This window comes from Nyctibius grandis, chromosome 5 (genome assembly GCF_013368605.1).
Source record: "Nyctibius grandis isolate bNycGra1 chromosome 5, bNycGra1.pri, whole genome shotgun sequence".
In the NCBI taxonomy this organism is placed as follows: Eukaryota; Metazoa; Chordata; class Aves; order Nyctibiiformes; family Nyctibiidae; genus Nyctibius; species Nyctibius grandis.
Window position 1 is genome coordinate 83,313,301 of NC_090662.1, and position 23,998 is coordinate 83,337,298.

Consider the following 23,998-nt stretch of genomic DNA (forward strand, 5'->3'; position numbering starts at 1 on the left):
ATTGTCAGAAAGTCCCATGAGACACACAAGAAGTTTAGCTGTTGGAGAGATGTCTGTACTTATGGTATACTAATTGTGCATAGGTGTAGCCTCTGTGACACTGTAAAAGCAAGTAAGAGTAAGCTCCAAGTTTAGTTTCCTTTCAGTAGATTCAGTTGTCTGGGACAAAACTCACATGCAGAGATGGTGACCACGTGGCACTTTTATGATCCTCTTTAAAACTTTTAACACAGGCCCAAAGTAATGCACAGGTGGGCTGCCGGCCTCCAGGCAGGCACTGACTTTCTGCTCTAGGAAGCTACAAGCCAGATCATCATGATCCAGGTTTCTGGCTCCTTGCGGACACTGGACCCCCCCTAAGACGCCCATCTGGTCCTGCTCTCCCTGGCTGGACATGAGAATGGCTGTCTACGATGCGAGAGCTGCCCAAGCAGCCACAGAGCCCCTCAGGTACCCCACTCATGGGGCCAGCTGGGATTTGGCCAGTGGCCGCTCCTGCAGGAGGGCTGAGGGAAAGAGAGTTGGCAATGGTGGTGTCTCCTCCCCAGCCGCAGCTGGCTGTCTCTTGGGGTCAGCTGCCGCCTGGGCCCCCCTTCCCCTATATATAGCAGGGGCAGGGAGTGCGTTTGGGGCCGGGGTTGCTGCTGGGAAAGGCTTGGGGGCAGCTGAGCGGAGGTAAACACGGGAAGGGAGAAAGCTGTTCGCAGCAGTGTGTGGTAGGGCACGGCTGCTTGTGCTGTGGGGTGCAAAAAAGGTTGCTGTCCCTGGTGAATTGACCCAAAGGAAGCAGGAGGAACATGGAGGCTGGGATGGAGGGGTTGGAGGGTGTTATGTGAATTTAGTATTATGCAGTCGCAACAATAGGCACAGGGAAAGCAGGTCTCTCTAGTCTCACCTGGTCTTTAGTGAGCTCTCTGGAGGTACGCCAGTGTGCATTAAAGTAGGAAGAAACTAAAAACATGAAAAAGATGTTGGGAAAAGAAAAGCCATTTACTCACCACGCTCATGTAATGGAGCATTCGGCCATCCACCTTTCCTTCGTCAAACTGGGTCTTATACTGGGGGAGGCCAATGTCATCCAGCCACCCTAAGGCAGAGACAGATGCTCACGTTAGTGTGGTAGCCAAGTTACCCAGCACCAGTTAGTGGTGTTCTCATTCTCTGAGCTCCAAATTAGCAATGATTAGGAAGCCCTATCTAAAGTTGCTGCTTCAGCATGTAATAAAAATCTTACTCGTAACCCAGTGGTAATCCAGTTTTCCATGATTGTTTTCCTCTTCAGATCCCAGTGCCTGCAGAGCAAGCTGGAGCTTCTTCCGATGCAATGGGTGCTTTATCCCAAGCTCCTGTGAAAGAAAGGAAAGCAGCAAACCTAGTGACAATACTGTACTTTATTTCTCCCTCTGCTGAACTACAAATGGTTTCAGAGTCACACTGTACACTGCACTTGCTGGTGACCTGGCAGGTGTATTTTCTATTTGCTGAGTATCAGCATCATTTTAGCACATGTCCAGCACTAGGGAAAGGCCTCTCACTGTGGTGGATCAATTTCAAAATGTGGTGGATTCCAAACTGTATGAAAATATCAGCCAATCGCATACCAGGTTAAAAGAATCCCACAATATAAAAAGTTAGCATTCAGAAAAATCCTTGATGGGAGTAGTTCCTTCCCTCACACTTAGGCAAGTAAGGTTAAAAGATTTATTTAGTTAAGAGCACATGAAGGTCCCAGGAATTACTGGAATTTATTAATGCTTAACACCTTCCTCAGTTTAGTTGCAAGTGCAGCCATTCCGGGATCTCTTCAATCCCATATACACTTTCACCAGTGCTTGCTAGTTAATGTTACCTCTGATAACACTATTATAAGCCACTATGTTCCTATTGCACTTTTAAAATTCCAGTTGTAGTGTAACTATAACTTTGAATTAGCTCACTGCGTAATTGAGAAAACAGGCTTACTATTTGGTGAGTAGAGTGATTTTTTAAAAGCTGAAAATTCGAATGTTAGCAAATACTGTGGATTCAAAGTATAAATTGAATCAACTTTTTTTCTGTTTCTAGTTGTAGAAAAAATTCAAACAATTCTGTAACGATTTAAGACTGATCACCCTCATTCCTCTTTGTGCAACAAACTCTCATTCCTCTTTGTGTAAAATGGGCAGAAAATATAATCAGACCAAAACGGCCGCTTTTTACACCCTTCTCACCCAGGCATACAATAAGTGTACCATACATGAGCGCTAATGAATCAGGGCTACAAACCCATAGAATAATGAGGCACTCTCGTGTATGTTTTTAGAAGGTGGCATAGCTGATTGATGTGTCCATGCTTAATGAAGTTAAATCACGTATTTCTAATTATTAGTTTCATTACAGAGCATTACCTTTCTACAAAATATCAACTAAAAAGAGATTTGGCATCGCTGCAGATGAAAAAATTTTTAAAAAATCATCTTTTTTTTTTTTTAACTGGATGCACCTTATAGACATTATTTACATGCACAGAAATAGCATATTTTTGTAAGTTTAATTGAAAGCAGTCTTGCCAGTATTTCTCACCTTTTCCAGATCCTGCTGAGAAGCCTGCAGAAGCGTTTGCCCAGACAGTATCCAGTGTTTGCCATTACTGATGTAAGAGCCCAGCCCTTGGTCCTGGAGCCAGTTGCAAACCTGCTCCTTCGTCCACTTTGCGAATGGCATGTCCAGCTCACTGCAGAAGATTTTACCAAAAAAAGACTGATAAATCCCATGTTTCAAATCTCCTATTCTTGTACATAACGATAACATCAAAAACCTAAGGGTAATTCATGAGCATTCTGTGGGAGCTGGGACGACCTCTGTGGGAGAACATGCATCATGGCCGGCTGTTAGATGAGCTTTGTGAGGCAGAGGAGTCTCTACTTCTGAACTGTCAGCACCATGAAGCGCTGATCACTGCTGATCTCCTGCCACTATCACAATAAACACAGTTTATTAATACCACTGAAACAACCATCTCTGCTGCTAGGGTGGCTAAAACTCTGAAATAAGACCACAATGTTTTGCTTCAGCCTTTAATCCCCAGGAGTGCAGCAGGAAATGTACCAGAGAAGTATCTGTCACTGCCACGTGAGGGCTCACACCCCGCTTTGCACAGCCTCACAGCTGTGCTCTTGTGAAGCCGTGAGCAAGGAAGGCTCCACTTGCAGCAGGACGCCACCACCCAACCAACCTCAACCGTGCAAAGACCATCTCTCAAAGGAGTAAATGGCCTGGATTTGCCTGCTTCCATTTTCCAGGAGAGGGGACGTTTCATTTTGGCACTGCGCTTCTCCTTTGGACCCCATGCTCAACTGGAGCTGCTGGAAAGGCAAGCACCAGCACACTTTGTGCCCTTTGTCTTACTTGTGAGACTGCCCCAGGTCTCGAGACCAGCCCAGTCGTGGTCCTGCCGTTGCTCTTGTCCCTCCTCTTTTGAACTCCATCTCAGACATGTCATCTGGGTTGAAGGTAGTGGACTGACTTCTTTTAAGTCTAGTTTAAATGAAGAAAGCATGTTCACATTTGGCTAAGGAAAAGGCATGCTTCTACTGCTGCAACCAATATAGGTAACATCTCCTGCAGGGTTTATAGCTCTTCCTCTACCCCTCCACTGACCTGCTGTTAGCTCCCTGTCCTGGTTTTGTGGGGATAAAATTTATAGAACCAAGTTTCTGTTACACTCTGTTTCAGTTTGTGGCCAGCTGTGGTATGGTGCTCAAGGCCATTAGCAGTGAAAGTAGGGCAGCTGACCCAGGCTGGCCCACAGCTGTATTCTGTAACATTAACGTCAGGTTCACTATAAATGGGAAAGCTACTGGGGATGGGGGGCTCTTTTTGTTCTGCTCTCTTCACCCCTCTCTCTTTCTCCTTCTTCTCAATGTTTGCTATTCCTGGAGCGACTTGCCACCACTCTATGGGTTAAGTACAATTTTGTGTGTTTTGTATTAGCATTGATATTGGTTTCCTTATTTTATTAAATCTGTTTAAATTTTAACCCACGAGTCTCCCTCCTTTTCCCAATTCCCTTTCTTGGTTGGGGAAGGGACATTGGATGATAGAAGAACTGCTTATTGTTTAGCCCTGGGTGTTGGCTAAACAGAGATACTCCCTCAAATGCCACAGTGGTTCCTGCTCTTGAGACAGTAAACCATGGAGCCACAGACTGAAGGGGAAAAAGGGAAGATGTGTTCCCAGCAGGCCCCCATCCAAGCCCCAGCTCTGGAGAATGGTCATTTCTCCTCTTTTACTTACTTTCCAAATAACCTCTTAATCCCCTTGGCCTTTTTCTTGGAATCCGGAGAAGGTGGCGTCATCTGTAGACTATCCGTTTCTTTTGGGCGAGGGGGCAAGCCAGCCAGATCCAAGTGATCTGCAGATCCCTTCTCCGTTTCAGCTATTAAAAAACAAAAGCCCCATCAAGACCCACTTGCGCAGGACTGTACAGACACACTCCTGAACTTGTGAACGACTCTTGCTAAAATTATTGAGAGCCACCATGTTAAGAAAATGGGGAAAAAAGGGATGGGAAAATCCAGGAGAAACAACACGTGTTCCTCCTCCATGGGCCTGACTGGGAACGCTCCAAGGCAACGCTCTGCAGCAGTTAAGTGCCTTGCATCCAAGGTCGGCAAAAAACACCTCATGAATCAATGAATTAAATCCCAAATTTACTCTTACTTGAGGAGTGCTCCTACAGTCCTTTCACAGACAGAGCCAAGGCACGTGGATGCCCAGAAACAATTCTGTGCTGTGGCAGGGAACCAAACCAGGAGTCCCCAAAGAACAGAAAAATAAATAATTTCCCTGGAAGCATCTTTCCTAATAACCTGCAGTATTCCATAAGTTCCCCATCCAGGAAACTCCAGCAACAAACAACTCCTGCCCCAGGAGCAGGAGGGCCTTTTTCCCCTCACTTCTGCAAATTGTGGAATATTTTGTTCCTCTGCAGAGAAACACCATGGAGTTTACGCTCTGTCTGAACTAGATCTTCTGAGTGATGCACAAAGCACCTCTGATTAGAGACCCTACACATTACTACCCACTCTAAAAGCATTAAATCTTTGATGTGTACCTGTTGTTTTCTATGACAACAAACCTGAGGGCTCCTGTCCCCAAAAGGGAATTTGTCACAAAAGCTAAACTAACAAAGAAGAAAGCTATTTCAAGATCATTTAAAAAGAAAACTAAACGAATTGCAGTATCTACTAGGCTACATAAGCAGAGACGTGCCAGCAAGTGCCAGACAGCTGAATAAAACTACCATGTGGAGTTTATGCCACTTACTTGCTGGGGAACAGTGACAGCACGAGCCTGTTCAGATGAAGCAGCCGTGGCAAGGCAGCCTGCAGCAGGCTGACAGTCAGGCCTGTAACCACTTTTACCATGGCTGTGTAATTAGATGATCATCATTTGTTTTTGAAGTTACGCGAAGTTAAGTTATACGAATCAAGGTAGAGCATACGTTGCTGGGACATGTGGTCTCAAGCTGCAGAGTTAACACTGAGGCGGCCACGACGTGCCATGAACAGCAACAAACTGCAGACTTTGCCAGCGTTATCTTTCTGCTGGGGGAAGTTTAGATGATTCAGCCACAATACATTTGAACACGTCCCATTTTCCACTGATGCTTTAGATGTTAAACCTTGCAGTGAAACAACAAGGTCACATAAAAGATTATTTCTGGGCACTTTGGTTTGACTGCTATTGAACATGGGGATCCTGCCAGTGAAAGACAGCACTAACGTCGAACCAGGCTTTTGCATTTGTGGTTTTTGCTTTACTCGTATAAGAAAAAGTGCTAGCTTAGAAAAAACACATTTAAACAGCATTCTAGAGAGAGAATACCAGGACAAGGCTGGGTGCATTAGTGGCAGAGATTTGCGGGTATTGCAACGTTTGCTCCTTTTACCTCGCTCCCTTTCATGCACTGACACAACCCTGCAGAACAGCCGACATTTAAGGGAAACCAAGAAGTCCCGGAGCACTTGGTCTCTTCATCAGTGAGGGGCACACCAGGTGGCTGTACAACCACCCCGACTGACACAGCTCTGCTTGCTAAGGCAGGACCCTGCAGGTCTTACCTGCCCTTGCCAGAACCACCCAGGGAATGCTCACATCACAAGACTGGTTTTTACTACGTGAATGGCTCCATCCCCATCTGCCCCAATTATTTCTCATTTGTTTATTATACAATAAATACAACTACATCTTAGAAGACAAATTATGTATCCTTCCCCCCCCAGAACTCTCCGAAGTGAACACCTAGGAAATATACCTCATTCCCTGCTTTGCCACCCTTCAAGCTCTTCCTGGGGCTCCAGGACAGACTACAGCACAAAGGTGCCTCCAATATTTAAACATCACTGATTCTCACCTGCTACCTTGGTCTGTAGGTAACTTTGTGCACAAAGTTACAGCAAAGGTCTCTGCAAATTAACCCGCAATCTCTCTCATTAGTAGCAGTTACCGAGAAATGGCGCAGCTGACTTTTAGCAGAGGGCAGATGTTACATGAGAACTCCTTTTAGTGATGGACAAAAGTTTCGATGCAGAGCTCTGGTGTCTAATTCTTTTTTGAAAAGTGTGTGGCCATAACCAGCTGTTAGCAGCAGTCACAACACAGCGCTGGTACAGGCAGACATGCAGGATTACTATACCTAAAGTAGGTGCACTTGCACTTCGACTGCGATCTTCAGATATCCAAACAACGCACATAACCACACGCAGCACAACGGGAGAGAACACGCAGAGGGACAAGGTAAAACACAGTTCAAAACTTAGGTCAGCAAAATACAGGACAAAAGGAGGGAGGTACATGAGACACATGCGCCACACACAACACTGAATTCACACAGAGATTAGGATTATCAATTCATTGCTAATCCCCCTCTCACAAAAAAAAGAAATGCAGTAGAGCTCTGTGGTGGAGAGGGTAAAACAGCTCCACAGTCGCTTCAGTGCAGAGATGTCACTTGCTCCATGACACATTGGGCAGGTGACTCACGCGGGCTCCCGTGAGGTGGCAAATATCCAGACATCAGCTTTACAGACAGAAGCACTGAAATCTTGATAACATTAATAACTTACTCAGATTCACAGGACCCTGATCTAGATGGCCCATCTTCCAATCCTTTATGACAGCCACAAGTATTCCACTTTGTTAGACAAATTGGTTTCAGGATGAAACAAGTGATTACACAAAAGCACACACGAAATAAACCAAAGCAAAGAGTCTAACCCTCAGAATAGACTCTACATCTATTCCAAGTAAGCTAGCAAGTTCCCAAGCTATATGTCACAGGAAAATATGGGCAATGTATAATAAATGTGGAGGTATGTTATTTCTTTTGAACAAAAGTCTAAAATTGTCTTTGAACAGGAGACTCTTCTGCTCAACAAAGCAGAAGCTATCCTCCTTCAGGCTTCTGAAAGGTAGAGCTAAATTCCTAAATCTCATGCAAGAGAAAGCAAAAAACTTTAGATGAATGGCAGTAGATCTGCTGCACAGACTCACTTGATGCTTGAACAGGAACAGTGGAGAGACTACTATGGCAGAGCGGTGAATGCAAGTACCATTTCAGTTGGTGGCAACAGTGACTTCTGCATTAAGCAGAACATTTTGTTTATTTCTTTGTCATGTGCAAATGTCATCAAATGACAATACCAAAACAACCCCCCCTCCACTACAGGTCCAAAAATAAACATGAGCTTGAATAACTTGTCAATCTTGTTCCTGTTGCCACAATCTCTTTTGTAAGGCTGCTTAAATACACGTAAAACAAAGAGGAAGACTAAGTGCTGCTGCCTCATTTCTGTACATCTGAAAATCTTATGAAAGAAAAACTGAGGATGGAGCCAGGGGAAAAAAAAGCCCATAAATCCCATGTGTCAACTACCGCCAACCAGCTAGCATTTCAAAACAGCAGCAATCCACTACAAGATCCCAGGGGAGATACCACAGCAGAGGTTAAAACAGATTAAATACTTCATTACATAGTGAGGTTTTTTTCTGTTTTGTTTTTGTGTTTTTTTTTTTGTCGCTGTTCGATATTTTCGGAAGATTTTATTGAGAAAAGTGCCACCAAGTCACAGTGACACTAAGGCTGGCCTTCCAGCTTGTTAAGACAGTTACAGCTGTTGTTAAGACCCTTGTACAAAACACATAGAATCTGCATGCAGGTGCATGATACCTACCCAGATTGGGGGCACTTGCGGTCCTCTTGTTATTTTTTATCTTGAAAAAGCCTCGTCCAAATGAAGATCTGGCTTTACGGGTACCAAAACTATCCTCATCGCCTGTGCCACCATGAGAAGGAGACTTTGGAGGGAGGGTTGCGAAATTATTACCTTCCACAGGAGGTTTAACCTGCTCAAGTTAGGAAAATAAAGATTCAGTATCAGGGAACTACTAAAGGCCTTTTGAGAGAGACTGCAAAGTGACTGCTGACAGATAATCTGGAGAGTCCCTCTCATTTGCTACTACAAGAAAACAGAATGTAAAAGCCATAAAGGAAAACATAAACAAGACCTTCATTTGAATATGTTCAGGACCCAGGATTACTATCACTACCTTCTAAGAGCAACATGTCATCTTTAAGATGTTTCTCAGTTTCTGCAAGGCTGGCTTACAGGTATGGAAAATGTAAAAATACAGTCCTGGAAGGCTTTGAATTTCTCCAGCTTTCCAGGGTTTCCATCTCCCCCGCTGGTAGCTGTAGGGGCAGTGGGAAGCAAAGAGAGAGATGAGACCCCCACGCTCTATCAGTTCTCTGCCAAGAGTCAGACAGCTCTTTTTGTCTATCACTGCTCTGCAATTTCAGGATTAATGGATTAATTGACTATTGTCCACTGCCAAAGCAGAGAGGAAATTAAGTATCAAGCAAGGAGCATAAACACCAGGACAGACATCAGACACACCAGTTAACTAATTTAAAGCAGTAGTTTTAACCTTGCTGGTTGTTTCACTGTTTCTTTAAAAGAGAGAGGACACAAATCCATTCACAATCCAAATATGATCCTTTGCCTTTTGCTCAATTGATAGAGCATTCACTCTACAAGTGGTATCTGAGGTATGTTGTCTCTGCTCAGCTCTTCCTACAGGTAATAATTGCTGCATGCAAACTATGGCCATATGGTACCACAGGGTAACTGTTCTGCAATGACAGTCTTTTTAGGAACACAGTTACTTCTCACAGAAAACAATCTGGAAAGCTAAAGGCACACTAATCAAAGGTAATTACAGAGTCAGTAAAATACTTAATGGTTAGCTTTGCTAATTATCTAGTGGTAGAATATGTGGGGGAAACATTATCTTAGATGGCAACCTTATGCTTAACCAGACTGAAAGATAATCCATGTATGAGAAGACAAGAATGTGCAAGACACTATAAGCCTGACACTGAAGTGCTGGTGACAACCATCATGTACTCCTCGCTATCTTGTCTGCAGGTCTGCTCTTCCCCCTCTGGAACCGCATGACGCAATTCTACACAACTGAGCCTTTCAACACCCGCTCGCTGTCTGCGTTTCTCCACTTACACACATGAGCGTGCACACACACGTTACCTCTGTTGGCTTCTGTGCAGGGTCTCTGTCCTGTTTGGGAAAGATTAAGGCATTTTAAAAGTCAGGGTTTATAGCCAGTATTCAATTCCCTGCCTATTTTTTTCCCCCCAGAATAAACCTCTTCAGAGCTGTATTTCACACAGATTAATCCTTGCTTTCTTTGAGGTCATATGAAAATACGGTTGCTTTGGTTTACTTTGTAAAGGATTAGCCGTGTCTATCATTAGCCCCATGCAGTCTGTTAAGGCACTAATGGGCACAGCTGGCTGAGGGGACCCAAAGCAGGAATCAGACAGGGTAGAAGCCAAGTAGATAAAACACCCACAGCCTCCACTCCTTGGCTGTCCAAATGAACCCTAACCCATGAACTCTAGCTTTCATCATCAAGCTCTGATTACATTTTCAGTCCTGTTAACATCCCTCCTGAGCCGTAAGGCACAGCTCAGCTGCTTGGGTATCAGAGAACTCAGGAGTTTTTAGCAGCTTTTTAGGCTGTCAAAAAAGAGCAGAGGAATTACTCTGATTCGACGACATTGCTAGAGGCTAGCTGCTTTTGGTCATTTCTAAAGAGAGCTAAATTGAACTTATCACCAGGCACACAAAGGCCCGGTATTTTGTTCCTGACCACCTAAAACATATAGTCACCCCAGACTGTATTTTATAATGCACTAATTACATGGCCTTCCAAAATTATTAGCCTTAAACACAGGTAGGAAGTGTTAGCAGGACTTATTTTCTTCTTGTCTTAAATCAGAAAAGCATATCAACTAAAAAAAATACCTCATTATCTGAGAGGAAAAAAAAAACAGCATAAGAGACTCAGGTAAATGCCTCATAAAAAAAAAAAAAAAGCCTGTGTTTTCAAGGACAGATTTTCTCCTTTAATGAAATCTGGAAGATGTCACATGTATGTGACCATTGCTAACAGATGACATGAGGAGCCCTACTCTGACTCAGAATTTCTCAGAAGGCAGCAACAAAGCGTCCACAGGGTCATTGCCACAACAAAGACGTCGCCCCTGTTTCTAAGGGGATGGCAGGAAGTAAGAGCCCAAACCAACCGCTTCGGATGTCTCCTTCCTCAAACTGCTCAGACTGCTGGACTTCTGCAGCGAAGAAGATCTGAAACAATGACATAAAAACCAAGCCAAGTTACTGGAATTAAATTTGCTAAGATAAATAAACTCTCAGGAATCAGCTTTAAAGAAAGCATTATAAAACCTGATGAGATATACAAAAACAAAGACATTTTGAATTAAGGCAATCAATGCACTAACCAGAGCCCACGCAATCTGATGAGATACTGTAAGAACCTCCACATTGTAATTACTGCTGCTAATGCTTCAGTGACATGATGCCTACCTTTGGATATTTTTGGCTTCTTATTTCATGTTACATTTTCAGAAGCACAAGCAGAAGTTACACAGGCAAATAAAGTGATATAAACAAATGCTACGAAAAACAGCATTTTTAGCAACAGGCTTCTGACTAATTTAATCCTTAAAGAAGCAAAGCATGTTAAGTCAAGCATGTGTGTTTTAATATTTTATCTTCAGTTCCATTTTCCATTTCGGATCAGATATTCCCCAATTTCTGATGGGATTTACAGTGTAGAACACTTAAGTCTGGTTGAAAACAAAGCTATCATTAAAGTTTTTCCCACAACCAGGTATAAATTAAGAGTAACCACTGAATTTTACAAAGTGACCTATCTTTATACCAACACAAGGGGAGCAGAATTTGGCTTCAGGAATATTCTTGTGTCACTGACTAAGTCACTCAAAATAAAACCAGCCGCTGAGCCTCACACTGTGTACCAGACAAGCCCTGTTGACTTAGGGTTCTTACTAACAAATCACTTTGACTCAACTTCAAGCTCATAAATAGCCCCACTGCTTTCCCTAGGGAATATGGCTATGTGGCAGAAGTTAAAATTATTTTCTCATCATAGTCACCTGATCACCTTTCCCCCACTGTCAAAAGAAAAAAGCAAATCATGTGCACACTTACTACAGAAAACTGTAAATTTCGAAGTATATTGACAGTCTACAACCCAATTAGAGATGCTTCGCGATGTAAAAGAAATTAACTGCACATGTGCATAGATAAAGCATTGGAAAATAATGATCACAAAAACATAGGGCATGAGCAGAAAACTGCCACCACTAAATGTCGTCTTGGCTAGAATTAGTTGACATATTTACATGTGTATGTAAAATATGGGGTGTGCGTTGGGGAGCGGGGGTTCAAGTCAACAATCACATACGTGTTTCCTGAACATTTTCAATTATAATACTTACACTGAACTATCACACAGCTGAGTTTCTGGGGAGGAACCTGTTGATCTTCCTTCACTGTAAAAACAAAAAAGATATGAAAAAAGTAAGGCATTTGGGGATCCCATCCAAATACCTTGCTGATACTGAAATCCTGTCATCTTAGCCTGCTTTAATCCTGTTTTCACTTCAGCTGTTATGGTACTAACACATTGCAAATTTTCCCCTCTATGGGGGCAAGTCTTGCAAAAGATAAAGGACAAAGGTGAGCTCAAGAGCCCCAGGAAAGACAACTCGCACCGTAAGTTGATGACAATTCTGCACTATTCAGCTTAAATAAATGCAGAGATTACAGCATGTGCAGGATCTGCAGCAGCATCATGTAGTGGAGGTCACCGGCTCCCTGTGAGTCAGTCGCAGCGCAGGGCATTTTGCTGCAGTTAAGTGCTTTGTTTGTTTTTTTTCCAAGATGGGACACAGATGAAATCCCTGCTGGGGATGGCTAGAGCTAGATGAGGCACAGCACAGCAGAGGCCAAGCAAAGCTGGTCTTCTGGATAGGACGCTTTCCTTGACTGGAACCTGGAACACACATCAACTTGTACTTGCACTGATTTTTCACATCGAGATCGATGACGGTTTTAAGCCAATAATATGTCCTTGCCTCTGGATTTTTAGTGTTTGATACTCATTTAGACAAAGCCAGGGAATTGTACCCAGAAGAAAAACCCCAAACATAGCCTTTGGCTAGCTTCAAGTCCGGTGTGCTTTTCCGTACTCCCTGCAGTACCAGTCCAGATCTGCACAGGCCGGGTTTCTTCACCTGGGCAAGGAAGGTGCAGGCTTAGAAGGCTTAGAGGCTGCCACTGGGTTCAAGCATGGGGGCTCCTGAGTGCCACAGCTCAGCCACAGCCCTGGGGCGCAGCCACTCATCCCCACCCCAGCTTCCTTGGGACACTGTGCCTACACATTTCATCTGGCTTTCAAAATCTCAGGCAGGGGTCTCATAAGAGCGAGTGAAGAAATATCTTTGCAATTCATCATGCCGAAGGACAGCAGCAAGGATATCTCTCTGTCTGATCTTTTGAAACACTGCTTGGGTTTCCTTCTGGGGCTCCATTAACAGCTCAAGGTTAGAGCCAGACAGTCCTTTTGTTGCAGTTTTGGCAGTGCCTTACATCAATCTTTAGCAACTGTGGAAAATGTCTGAATGTAAATCATCAGGAATGCAATTGTGCTAGCACAGCCAACACTATCTCAGCCAGACCTAGATGATGTAAACCTAGATAAAAATAACAATTCCATGTCCCTCGTTACATTAGATCAGTTTTTCTCTCCTTCTGTTCATTTCTTGCGAAGCAGCTGGTATAGAATATGAGTGCTGCTACAAGAAACAGCAATCAAACTAATACTTGCTTACTGAAAAAGATTTAACCAATGCGCTTCACGAACATAAGCTTAATTTGCTATCACTAGCCAAGTGAATACTAGCCTTGTTTAACTGACTTAATGACTTGACAATACAGTATCTGACACATTATTACGCTCATTAAACGTCACAGAATATTGGATTTACAATTGAAAAATACATGGAAACAATAATACCTCATTTCACTTGCAGGATCTGGCCTAGGCTGTGTTTTCACTTTCTCTGCAACAGTTTCTGAGCTCTTGGATGTTGATGAAAAAGAAGGGATTGAAATCTGTAAAATACTGGTGTGGATCTGTAAGGAATTCTAAGAAGAACGAAGAATACGTGTTACACTGTTTTGAGCTGAAATTAAGCAGTCATAAATGAAAAAAGAGTAACAAACTATGAAAAGAAGGATCTGAAATAAGATTTTTAAAAGCAATTTCTTTCTTTGTTTCTATTGTAATACAATGATTTACTACTTGAAAGATGGCACTGAAGATAAAACATGAATCACTGCACAGATAAGCTACAGCATAGACAAAAATCTCACTAGTCTCCCAAAGCTGCCTGCTAAATCTATCTCTACCACAGACCCCATGAATGGTAGTTCACTTTTCAGGTTTACTCCTCAGCCACTCAGAGAATACCAAAAAGCTGCTAAACATTTAATTTAATTTAGTTTTCTTCATAGTGTGTTAATGCTGTTTAGTCAAGTAAGTCAAGTCCCTGCTCTGACTCAGACCTTTAGGAGAAGAGATCTATAGTTTTATTAGTGGAAAATGTGACTGTAAAAATCAGAGATCGGACCACAATCTACTTATCATTTAAGTGAATGGATGTAATGATGATTGCATCCCTTTAAATATGACAGGATATATTAAATAAGTCCCAACATGTTTACTTCAAGTTCCTGACAAATTAAATGCAGCTCCTAAAACAGCTATGTTTGAAATGAAAAGTAATTTCTATGTTTGATAGGAAAAGTAGTTTAGACCCATTCTCATGACAAATGCAGCTATTTGCTGTCTCCTGATCCCATCTGATGATTAAGGAAAACAAATTTAACTGAACTCTAACGAAACTCCTCAGCAGCTTTCACAAGAAAACTACGCTCTCCAAGAGGATATGGGACATTACGAAAAACTGTGCAACCCAGAAAAAATCTTTTCAGAAACTTGAGTTTTGGCATCTGCAATATGAATCCAGGACAAGCAATGTTTTCAAGGAGCAATGGCATTAAATGAGGAACAACAAAAAAAAAAGATACCTCTTCGTGAATATTCACGTTAAACTCATCGTGGATTGGAGATGCTGTTACTGGGGTTGGGGATGGGCTTTTCTCTGGGTCAGTCAGACTCGGTGTGTCCAATAAAACTGTGGAAACAGACCCTGAATTCAAGAAGTCTTCACCGTCACTTTCCTTGCCTGAAGGGAGAGAAAATGGAAGCTTGTCAGCTTTACTTCTGGTTACATGATGACCCTCACTCCCATGCAAGGTGCAGCCAGCATGCTCATTTATGGGCCAAAAAGGCAAGAGGCTAGGATTATAATTTTTTTTTTAGGACAGACTACAATAGGAGAAGGGGAGTCATTACCAAATGTTGCTTCCCAATTCATCCACCACAACATAGCAGGGTTGGAGCAGAGGGAGGACATACATCTGACAGCAAAAAGCCCAGCAAATGCCCTCAGGGCATTTCCTGGGATCAGTTTCAACAAGCTGAATAAACTGGAGTAGCTATTTCCTGTCCCATGTTCTGGAATTTCATACTAAATACCTCTTTTCCCTTATTCACTAGGGAAAGGACCAGGGGGTCAAGTCTGCCTGAAACTCAAGATGTCTCTATGGTATCTTCACGTTAGCTATAAGAAAAATGCAGCCCACTACACAAGAGTCTACCACCAGCGTTTAAGTGGCTGCATTATGTTTGCAGACTGCCACAAACTGAGTGTGTCTCATTTAGTTAATGCTGCAGGCCACACCAGCATCTGGTATCCTCTGCTCCCAACGAACAACTCGCTGCTTCTGAACTGCCTCAGTACTACCAAAAGGCTTGGATTTCCACACTTGTCATCGAAACCAGAGTACTGACACTGACAAAAAAAGTTAAAGGCAACCAATACTTTCTAAAAAGTGAGCAGAAGCCTAGCACTCATTGCCAAAGATCTGATGCAAATACAAGCCAAAGCCTGTCCACAGCAAAAACCTCTCGTACCCATTTTTCACTGCCCAAAATCTCTGTCCATCCTCCATGAACTGATCATAAAGCACAGTTCCCAGAGACTCGAGGTCTGTCTTAACATCCTCCTGTATGTGAAGGCATAGCACTGCATGAAAGAGCGATACCTATTCAAAAAATGCTACTCCTCCAACACTCGGCATGGTGTTCTGCCCTCACCACCACCCTTTCTTTTCCCTCACTGATAATGTGCTTTCCTAGCCTTGCAGATCAAAGACATGCAGCTGTGTCCTTAGTGTCCCTTGGTGATTGTATGTAAGGAAAAGCCCTTACATACCAAGATCCAAAGCCCACAGATGGTTTTCAGCCCAGCATGCTCTGGTGCATGCCACCTCTCATCAAGGCTTATGTCCATGATGCCACACTAAGAGAATCTGCTTCCTGAACCCACTGCTGTGCCCACCTCAGGGCTGCAGAGCTCATGAGGGGGCAGGACAGGCAGCTGGAGACTGTGGTCAAGGGTTTTCACGCAGCCCTGCAAATCAGCCGGCGCCCTCAGGAGTGGAGGTCAGGACCTCCTTGCTGCAATTGCCTCCCCGCAGGGATGGCCTCTCAAAAGCCAGGCAGAAACAAATAGGGGCACCAGGAACCTCTCTTTTCCCTGGGTCTCACCCCCGGTCTTGGCAGCATGTCCGGATGAGGCTCTGCCCTCTACTTGTCCTGCCTTGGCCCAAGACAGCAGACCCAAGAGACCAAACATGAATCCACCACCACAAAAATACGTATTTTGCCTCCTCACTTATTTCTGGCTGTGGACAATCTTCACTTTTTGAAAGGATCCCTGGAGGCTCCTGTATCCCTCTCCTATGAAGGTCACCCACCTCCAACATCTGCATGGCCAACAAAAGCTACAAGCCCTTGTTGGTCCTAAAGAAGCTCAGGCAACGAGCTTGTGTCAGTTCAAGAGCTTGTGTCAATTCAAGGTCTGTGGAAGGGTTGGCCTTGTCTTGCCTTCAGAGGACTCACTGACAAAGGAGGTTTCCATAACAAGGTCATACAACATTGTGGCACACAGACTCTTAAGTTGCACATATATTACATGTGCATATATTATCAGAATGCTAATGTCTAAAATTTGCTGGGGACAGGTCTTTCAGAGAACGGTGACCTACAAAACGAAACCTGAGCACTGAAAGAACAGGATAATGCAGGAAAAAAACCCATCCTACAACTGTAATGCAAACAGGCCAGGATTATTGCTGTAAAGGGAGATTTTCCACTGTCTAAGTGTTTTCATCTGAAATCCCAGAACCATTTCAGTGTAATGCTCTACATGTGTTTCTTTTGCTTTTCTTTTAAGGAAGGAAGGGGAAAGATAGGGTATTCAGTGCATTTACATCAAACTGATGACCATCACCCTCAACATTTATCTCCTTTGGGGATCAGAAGCTCCTGGATCTGGAAACCTCTACTAGTCTAGGAATATATGAAAGGTACCACTACACATTATGGTATATATTATAGCTACCATTTCAGCCACACCGTTCAGTTCGTTATCCGGTGGCAGAGAAGGCTTTTTTTTGGGTGTGTGAGAAGAGACTGGTAGGAAAGACGAGAAAAAGCCAGCCTGACCTTCCACTGCAATAAGGAAGGAGAACTATTCCACAGCCGCCGCACGTGGTGGTTTTCGAAGGCTTCATTACATGCCAAAGACGTGGTGTGTCATCACAACACAGTCCTGGCAGCACATCCACTTTGCTACAGACATTTTTGCAGCTCTCAGGCATTGCTATTACAGCGTGCGCAGCCGCTGGGGCGGTGCTGGTTTGGCTCGTAAGAATGTGCATGCTCAAGGCACCGCTCTGCTCAGCTACCAACCCCTCCCCAGGAATACATGCAAGAGAGGAACAGCAATTTTTAGCAGCTAATGTAGCAGCCAGCCCTGAAAGGCATTTCAGGAGGCTATGGAAAGAGCCTGAGAGCTTGTCATATTCAAACTAATTTTACAAAGTGGAAATAAGCAACACGACAATAAGTTACTACTACCAGATGGTAAATGGGACAGTACCCAAATGGGCAGCTACCTGGACAAAAAAGGCAATTTAACAGTTCACATCAGTTGAAGAACTGGCTTTTACTCTACCGAAGATATGCCTCCAAAGATACCAAGTCTAAGAGTCAATGTAACACTACCACAATGCACCTAGAGTTTAAATGAGAGTAGAGTTTAATTTTTTTTAATTGTACAATACCTTTTTTACCTTGAGCCAGTATCACCATGTCTTGAACTTTCTTGTACCTATTCAGAGATTGCCGAAGTTCTTCTATCTTCCGATCCTAAAATAAAGGAAAGTTGTGACTGTGCTTCTTCCTTTAGCAAATCAAAAATAAGAAATATAAATACTACATATTCTTCAGTTTAATTGGTTGTGAGACTAAAATAAATGGGACGTGTGGATGGGACAGGACCCAGAACTCTGAGAGTCTTTGAAATACCAAAACCTGTATTTAGCAAAAACTGTGATCTGGTTAATCACCAGAATTGTCCTAGCCTTGAAAGTGGATTTCAGCTCCCTTGCTAAGTCAAAGGAAGAGTATAATAAATTTGCCATGTACAAAGAAAGCAGCAATCAAAGGATTTAGGGCTTTGGTGATCAAAAGAAAACATCCTACAAAATGCACATGCATATGAATGCACAAAACCATACATGAAAACAATTCACACTTCACAGAAAGCCCTTTTGGAAACGCAGCCTGTGATATCTCATGGGATTTGTATGGTGCTCTTTACATTTTCAGAACACGGTGTAAATTGCAGTCACACGAATTAAGTAACAACAGTGTAAGGACTCTGTGTACATGCAACAGAGCTCATAAATGCTCAGTTACAGTCTTTAAAGGCACTGCAGTTCTTCTAACTATGGTGAATCATTGATTCTTACAAATTTGATTTTTTAATTGAATCAATTTGTTTGACCGAACACTGGAACAGGCTGCCCAGAGAGGTTGTGGAGTCTCCTTCTCTGGAGACATTCAAAACCCGCCTGGACGCGTTCCTGTGTGATATGGTCTAGGCAATCCTGCTCCGGCAGGGGGATTGGACTAGATGATCTTTCGAGGTCCCTTCCAATCCCTAACATTCTGTGATTCTGTGAAGTTCATATGTGAAGATTTTTTTTAGAGATTTAACTCAATCTGATGAATGATGACTGAAAAAATAATGATTTTGCTACCTTCTCTTCATTTGCTGCCATTAGAGATTCTACTGCTTTCTTCATTTTCTGTACCTCTATATCTAAAAACACAATACAGTTTTCCAAGTCAATTTAAATAAGACAGTGTAAGGAAATAAGAAAAACAAAAAACCTAGTAGCAACTCTTTAATATCTGAAAGTAAATTTACAAATTAAAAGACAAAACACAAGCCATTTAAATTCTATTTTAGAAGGAAATATATAGAAGAAAACCCTTTTTCTTCAAAACCTTTATTCTGACATTTTTATCACGGAAATGATGATATTCAGGAAATTTCCTTACCCACCCTCCATCCTTAGGAAAATGGAAAAGTCAAGAGTAAAACTACTGCTTGACTTTCACTATCTCCCTCTTTCAAATAATCAAATAATTGCAAAACAAACAGTCCAAAATATAAAATATTACATTTGGAGTGCAATAAAACATATCCTCATTACAACAGTCAACAAACACCCCAAACGCCGTCTCAAAAACCCACTATACAAAGCAACAGGATTAATGGGTATGATGAAGAAAGCATTGTGCAGTGATGCTTAGTCTTAATTCAGTATGGATGTAGAAATGAGGACAGCACAATGGAATGATACAAGTATTTGCTGTGATGAGCAGTCATGCTAGAATATATATTGTAGCTCAGACTTGGTAAAGGTCCCTAATACAGACATCAGTGTTCTGTGCTTCATCTATAATCCTTATTTACAAAGAAGTATAAATACATGGAAAAATGTATGTTCTAACAAGGTTAGATTTTGGAGGTGTTCTGGACTAGAAATTCAAAAAGAATGGCAATAATCTCCATTTTTGCTAAAAATCTACCTTGCATAAATGAAGTAAACCTTTAAATTCTGTTACAAACATAGTCAGGTGGCCAAACTCACGGGCAAGAAAGCATTTTACCTGGTTTTAACTTCCTAAAATTTATTGGAAAACAGAGTGGGAAGAACATTTTCCTCCCTAATGAAATGCAGGAAGAAAACAGGCTGCCTGGCTGGCTTTCTAGATAAAAGACATTTAGACACATTGGGCTAAAACTGCAACTGATCCAGTTCCAATGATTTTCACTCAGTTATGCTAACAGAAAATCTGGTTTACTGGATTGTGACTGCATTTCATCGAGAGGCAACTGTTCTGTGAGTCTCCATGAGACCGAATCTTTCTTTGCCTATCAACTTTTCTTCAGAAAACTTCATATTTCAAGTGTGATATATCCACCCTTATTCTCAAATTTTACTGTAAGTGTAACTAAGGGTTATAGATGATGCACCCTGACAATGTTTCTTAAAGCAGTTTTGCAAACACATGCAGAAAGCTGTTCTGGAAAGCACTTCTGAAATGCAAATGCTTGTGGAAAGACACCAGAAACCTTACTTTTATCTTTGAGCTTCTTTTTACAATTTTCATCTGTGCAGGAAAATCCATTGGATTTGAAATTAGCATGAAGGTTATGACATTAAATAACTTTTAACACAATATTGATACTTAAGGAGTTAACTATTCCTCATGTACTGAAGAAGCAAGCAGTTCACGGTTTCAACCCGCATTTCCCCAGTACTAACGTTCCTAATGACACAAAATAGTCTCACTGCTCTCATACACAACTACCTGTCTCAAGGATGTATTTTTCGACTGTATGTTTTCACTTGTAAGGCCTCAGAAAAGGCTTATGCCAATAGATTAATCTTAAGTTAACACTTTACTGGCAAAAGCCAGCTAAGTGATAATATATGCATATTTGTTCAGAAAGCACAATTCAGCTCATGGGGCAGATAACCTGTGTTATTTGCAAATAGCATTACTCCTATATTTGCTCCAAGGCAGAAAAAAAAATGGTTTAGCATGGCTGAAGATCCTCTGATGAGTTATACTGAAAACTAAGCTAAAGCTGAGAACCAGAGGGTAATGGGAGTTCAACGTACACAGCAGCCCCCAGGAAGTATTCATAAATGCAATAAAGCCAGACCTTGTTCACATTTAAATGTTCTTAAAAAAAAAAAAAAAAAAAAAAAAAAAAAGGAATCACGGTTCAATGTGGTCACTTTAGTGCTCTTACACAGTGGTATTTAAAACAGAACATTTTATTAAATAAAGTGTGATGATCTACACACAGCATTTTCGTCCTCAGGTCAGGGAGGGAGCCTAATTAACCTCTTGTAGCTTGAAAGCACAATCTTAAAATCAGCAATAACTATCAGTGAGATATATTCAGAAGTGAAATTGCAGCAGGTCAAAAACTTCTGTGGAAAATTTTTGTGAGGCTTTAAAGAAAAATTTATATTTTTAAATAAGTTCCCCAATCTAACTTTCCCCCAAATAAATACTGATTGTGTTTCTTCTTTGCAAGCAAATAAAAGAATTATCTGGCATGTAAAATTTCTGTGCTAATTCAAGCTTAATTAGGATTTAGACTTATGCAGTGCACAAATACAGAACCAGTCCTCAATTTCACCTACTTATGGCTGGGTCCACACTGAAGATTTGCTGGTACACATCATACTTTGGTTTGCAGTATGGCTTTTCCCCTTCTTTACCAGTAAGGGGTGTACAAGCAAAGCCCAGCACAGATACCTGCACAGAAAGTTCCCTTCTCAATATAACCTTTTTGGGGAACTTGTTGAAATTATTTTAAGGATTTCTTTGCCAATATAAACAGCATCTTTTGAGGCATCATGCAAGCTGTGTGAAGAGCTAACTAGGAATTACTTAGGCTAGTTTAAAGTTGATTAAGAACCTGCTATGATGGTAGGTTCAGCAGTGGCATCATGAATGCCCACTAAATATGTTAAAAGAAGTAAACACGAAGACAGAAAGTACATGAAAATTGAGGCTTTTATCTGTAATTTCCTGTGCAACCATTCACAGAAACATGACCTCAGATGAGGTGACTGAGGAGGACATGGTGAGAGAGCCTCCCTTCTTACCTCTGTCCAGTATTTCAATGCCTTCTCCTTTCAGCTTGCAAACCAATTTTTCTTGCAACTTTTTTACCTCAGCTTCCTTCTGCTCTAGCTTGTCTTTCAAAGCTGCTAGCTCATCCTGTAACAGACATAGAATCACTCAGTGACAACTTCCGCACGCATCCGAGACGTTTCCAAAATTCCCTCCTATGAAGCACAGTGGACAGGTCCTCAGCCGGTGGAAACGACCAAGGGCCCCCTGACATTTACACTGGCTGAGGGTACTCCCACCAAACTGACTCTGAACATCACAACAGATCGCTGAGTCCATAAGGGGGCAAGACCAGGGGGCCTATGGTCGAAGTGTCAGTCTCATGTATAATTGAAAAGAGATTTTACATCTAAATTTAAAAAAGAAAGAGTAAAGCAAAAAAAAAGCAGTTTTCTTATTTATTTAACCTTGCAGAGACAGAAAAAGTGCAGGTGATGAGACTGAATGCTAAAATTTACAAACACTTATTTTGGTATTTATAGGGCATTTTGCATGTTCAAAGCTGGACAATTATGGAACTGTGCTTACACCAGGCTGAGGACAGTTTCAGAAATAACCACTGCTTCTATGAAAGAAAAATCAATCACGACACCATCAAGCACATAAACACATACTGGAAAGCAGTTCAGATGAAAACGTGGTACCTCTGCCACAGTTTGGGTTTGCTGATCAAGGATTAGGAAAGGAAGCTTAGAACTGAGATTCATGGGAATAAGACAGATGGTGTTTGGGGGAGTTGGGGTGTATTAGATAAATGCTGTCAAATTTTAACTTAGATCTAACCATCTGCACTAGCAAGTGACTGGCACGGATCCATGCATTTAACTTTTAAAAATTTGAGTCAAATCCTACCCAGTTTAGTAACATGTTTCTTTGATGTCCGAGGATATCTTGTGCAACAGCATCATCAAGACAGGACCCTCAGTGCAAATGTACCCAACACTGAAAATTTAATTCGTTCAGTTTGTAAACAAAACAAAACAAAGCAAGACTCATAATTTTGGCATTTACAGCTTGTAACTGAAGTTTTAAATCCTTAAAGGAATAAACCAAACTAGAATACTGTGGCTTAGGTATATTCCCGAGCTTCCCTCAAAAGATCTGTTGGAAATATATAGTGATGTCTGCGACCTAAACTACGGCCCAGACCACAGAATTTCCTGAAATTGGTTCCTGTTTGCTCTAAAGCATCATTAAAAAATATATCAATCTTAAAATTGTCAAGAAATCAAAGGTTCTTCCAGAACAGTGGTTGGGCAATACAGTCCTCCAGTGCTCCAGCTTGGTACTGATTTTGATGGGATTTCTGCCAGTGTAGGACCCATGCTTCTCCAAAACAAGACCATCTCTTGGTCACTTGAGAAACTGCTGTTACACCCATGGGCAACTAGAGCTGCATGTGGTTGTTGATGTGTGTTTCTTCCCCTGAATTAGAAACATGATATGTAAATTTACATGTGGGAGAGGGGACAGTATAAAAGAATCACTATTTTCTAGCTAGTTTTCATGAATAAATTTTCTCTAAAAAGGTGAGAAAAAGTTCTGTTTGTATAATGGATGCAAGCTACAGAAGAGGCAATCTTCCCTTGGAAGGGGAATGATTTTAACTGAAGTCTAATTCCATTATGTGTAACCTATGCAAAGTTCACAACACTAAAACCTTCTCCCATCCAACATAAAAGCTGTTCACATGGAATATCTACATAAAGAGCTTTCCACATCTAATGGGAAAGGGCGCACTGCATATCAACACACAGCAATTAATGAAGAACAGAGCATGACAGCACGATGCAAGACAGACCATAAAACTGTGGAACATGAAGGATTCAAAACAGGCCAAATGTTACCCAGAAACTACTACACCTTTAGCATCTGGCTTTTTTGCTCCATCCGCTGCTTTTCATACTGCATCTGACCCACTTTGATTTTCATACTAGAAAGTTTGGCCATTAAAGACTGGTAACAGAGACAGAGGAGTGAGAGAAAACTAAAGATAGAAAAGAGATAAGGCTAAATGGCAAAGAGAAGTTAGACACAGAAACAGGCTGCTAGAATTACTTAAGTAATGCTTTCTCTTCAGAAGGGGCTGATTTTTAGCACATTTAGGAGAAAATAAATGCTCAGCTTTGGTCTCACCTATGGCACATGCCTTATGTACTGCAACTGGTGTTTCTTGACACATATGTGAAACAAGGGTCTAAACAGGTAATAAGTTTACTGTTAACAGCCAGCTGCATGGTAAGTTATTCTTCATAAAAAACAATGCCCAGATCTGAAAACCACAGCATGAAATTTGGAAATAACTCCTGTTGCTAAGTGAGTACCACGATACCCCTGGGCC

General features: G+C 41.9%; 1 protein-coding gene across 8 annotated transcripts in view; it reads right to left on the minus strand.

The window, feature by feature from the left end:
- Positions 1-23,998, minus strand: part of PPFIBP1 (PPFIA binding protein 1) — a 124,813-nt gene that overhangs the window by 11,115 nt on the left and 89,700 nt on the right. For 2 of the 8 annotated variants that reach the window (XR_011048172.1, XM_068400378.1), the window contains exons 9-25: positions 23,521-23,613; positions 21,630-21,744; positions 20,080-20,112; positions 18,690-18,751; positions 17,709-17,793; positions 14,544-14,701; positions 13,468-13,598; positions 11,888-11,941; positions 10,649-10,709; positions 9,588-9,617; positions 8,217-8,388; positions 6,680-6,712; positions 4,276-4,417; positions 3,388-3,516; positions 2,563-2,713; positions 1,235-1,346; positions 999-1,087 (exon numbers count right to left, since the gene is read on the minus strand). Coding sequence is in view for 7 of the 8 variants with exons in the window: in XM_068400378.1 (XP_068256479.1) it covers positions 999-1,087; positions 1,235-1,346; positions 2,563-2,713; positions 3,388-3,516; positions 4,276-4,417; positions 6,680-6,712; positions 8,217-8,388; positions 9,588-9,617; positions 10,649-10,709; positions 11,888-11,941; positions 13,468-13,598; positions 14,544-14,701; positions 17,709-17,793; positions 18,690-18,751; positions 20,080-20,112; positions 21,630-21,744; positions 23,521-23,613 (1,650 nt within the window). In the remaining variant the exon portion in view is untranslated. The remainder of the gene's footprint in view (positions 1-998; positions 1,088-1,234; positions 1,347-2,562; positions 2,714-3,387; positions 3,517-4,275; positions 4,418-6,679; positions 6,713-8,216; positions 8,389-9,587; positions 9,618-10,648; positions 10,710-11,887; positions 11,942-13,467; positions 13,599-14,543; positions 14,702-17,708; positions 17,794-18,689; positions 18,752-20,079; positions 20,113-21,629; positions 21,745-23,520; positions 23,614-23,998) is intronic. The other 6 variants (XM_068400380.1, XM_068400382.1, XM_068400383.1 and 3 more) reach the window with 6 other exon arrangements.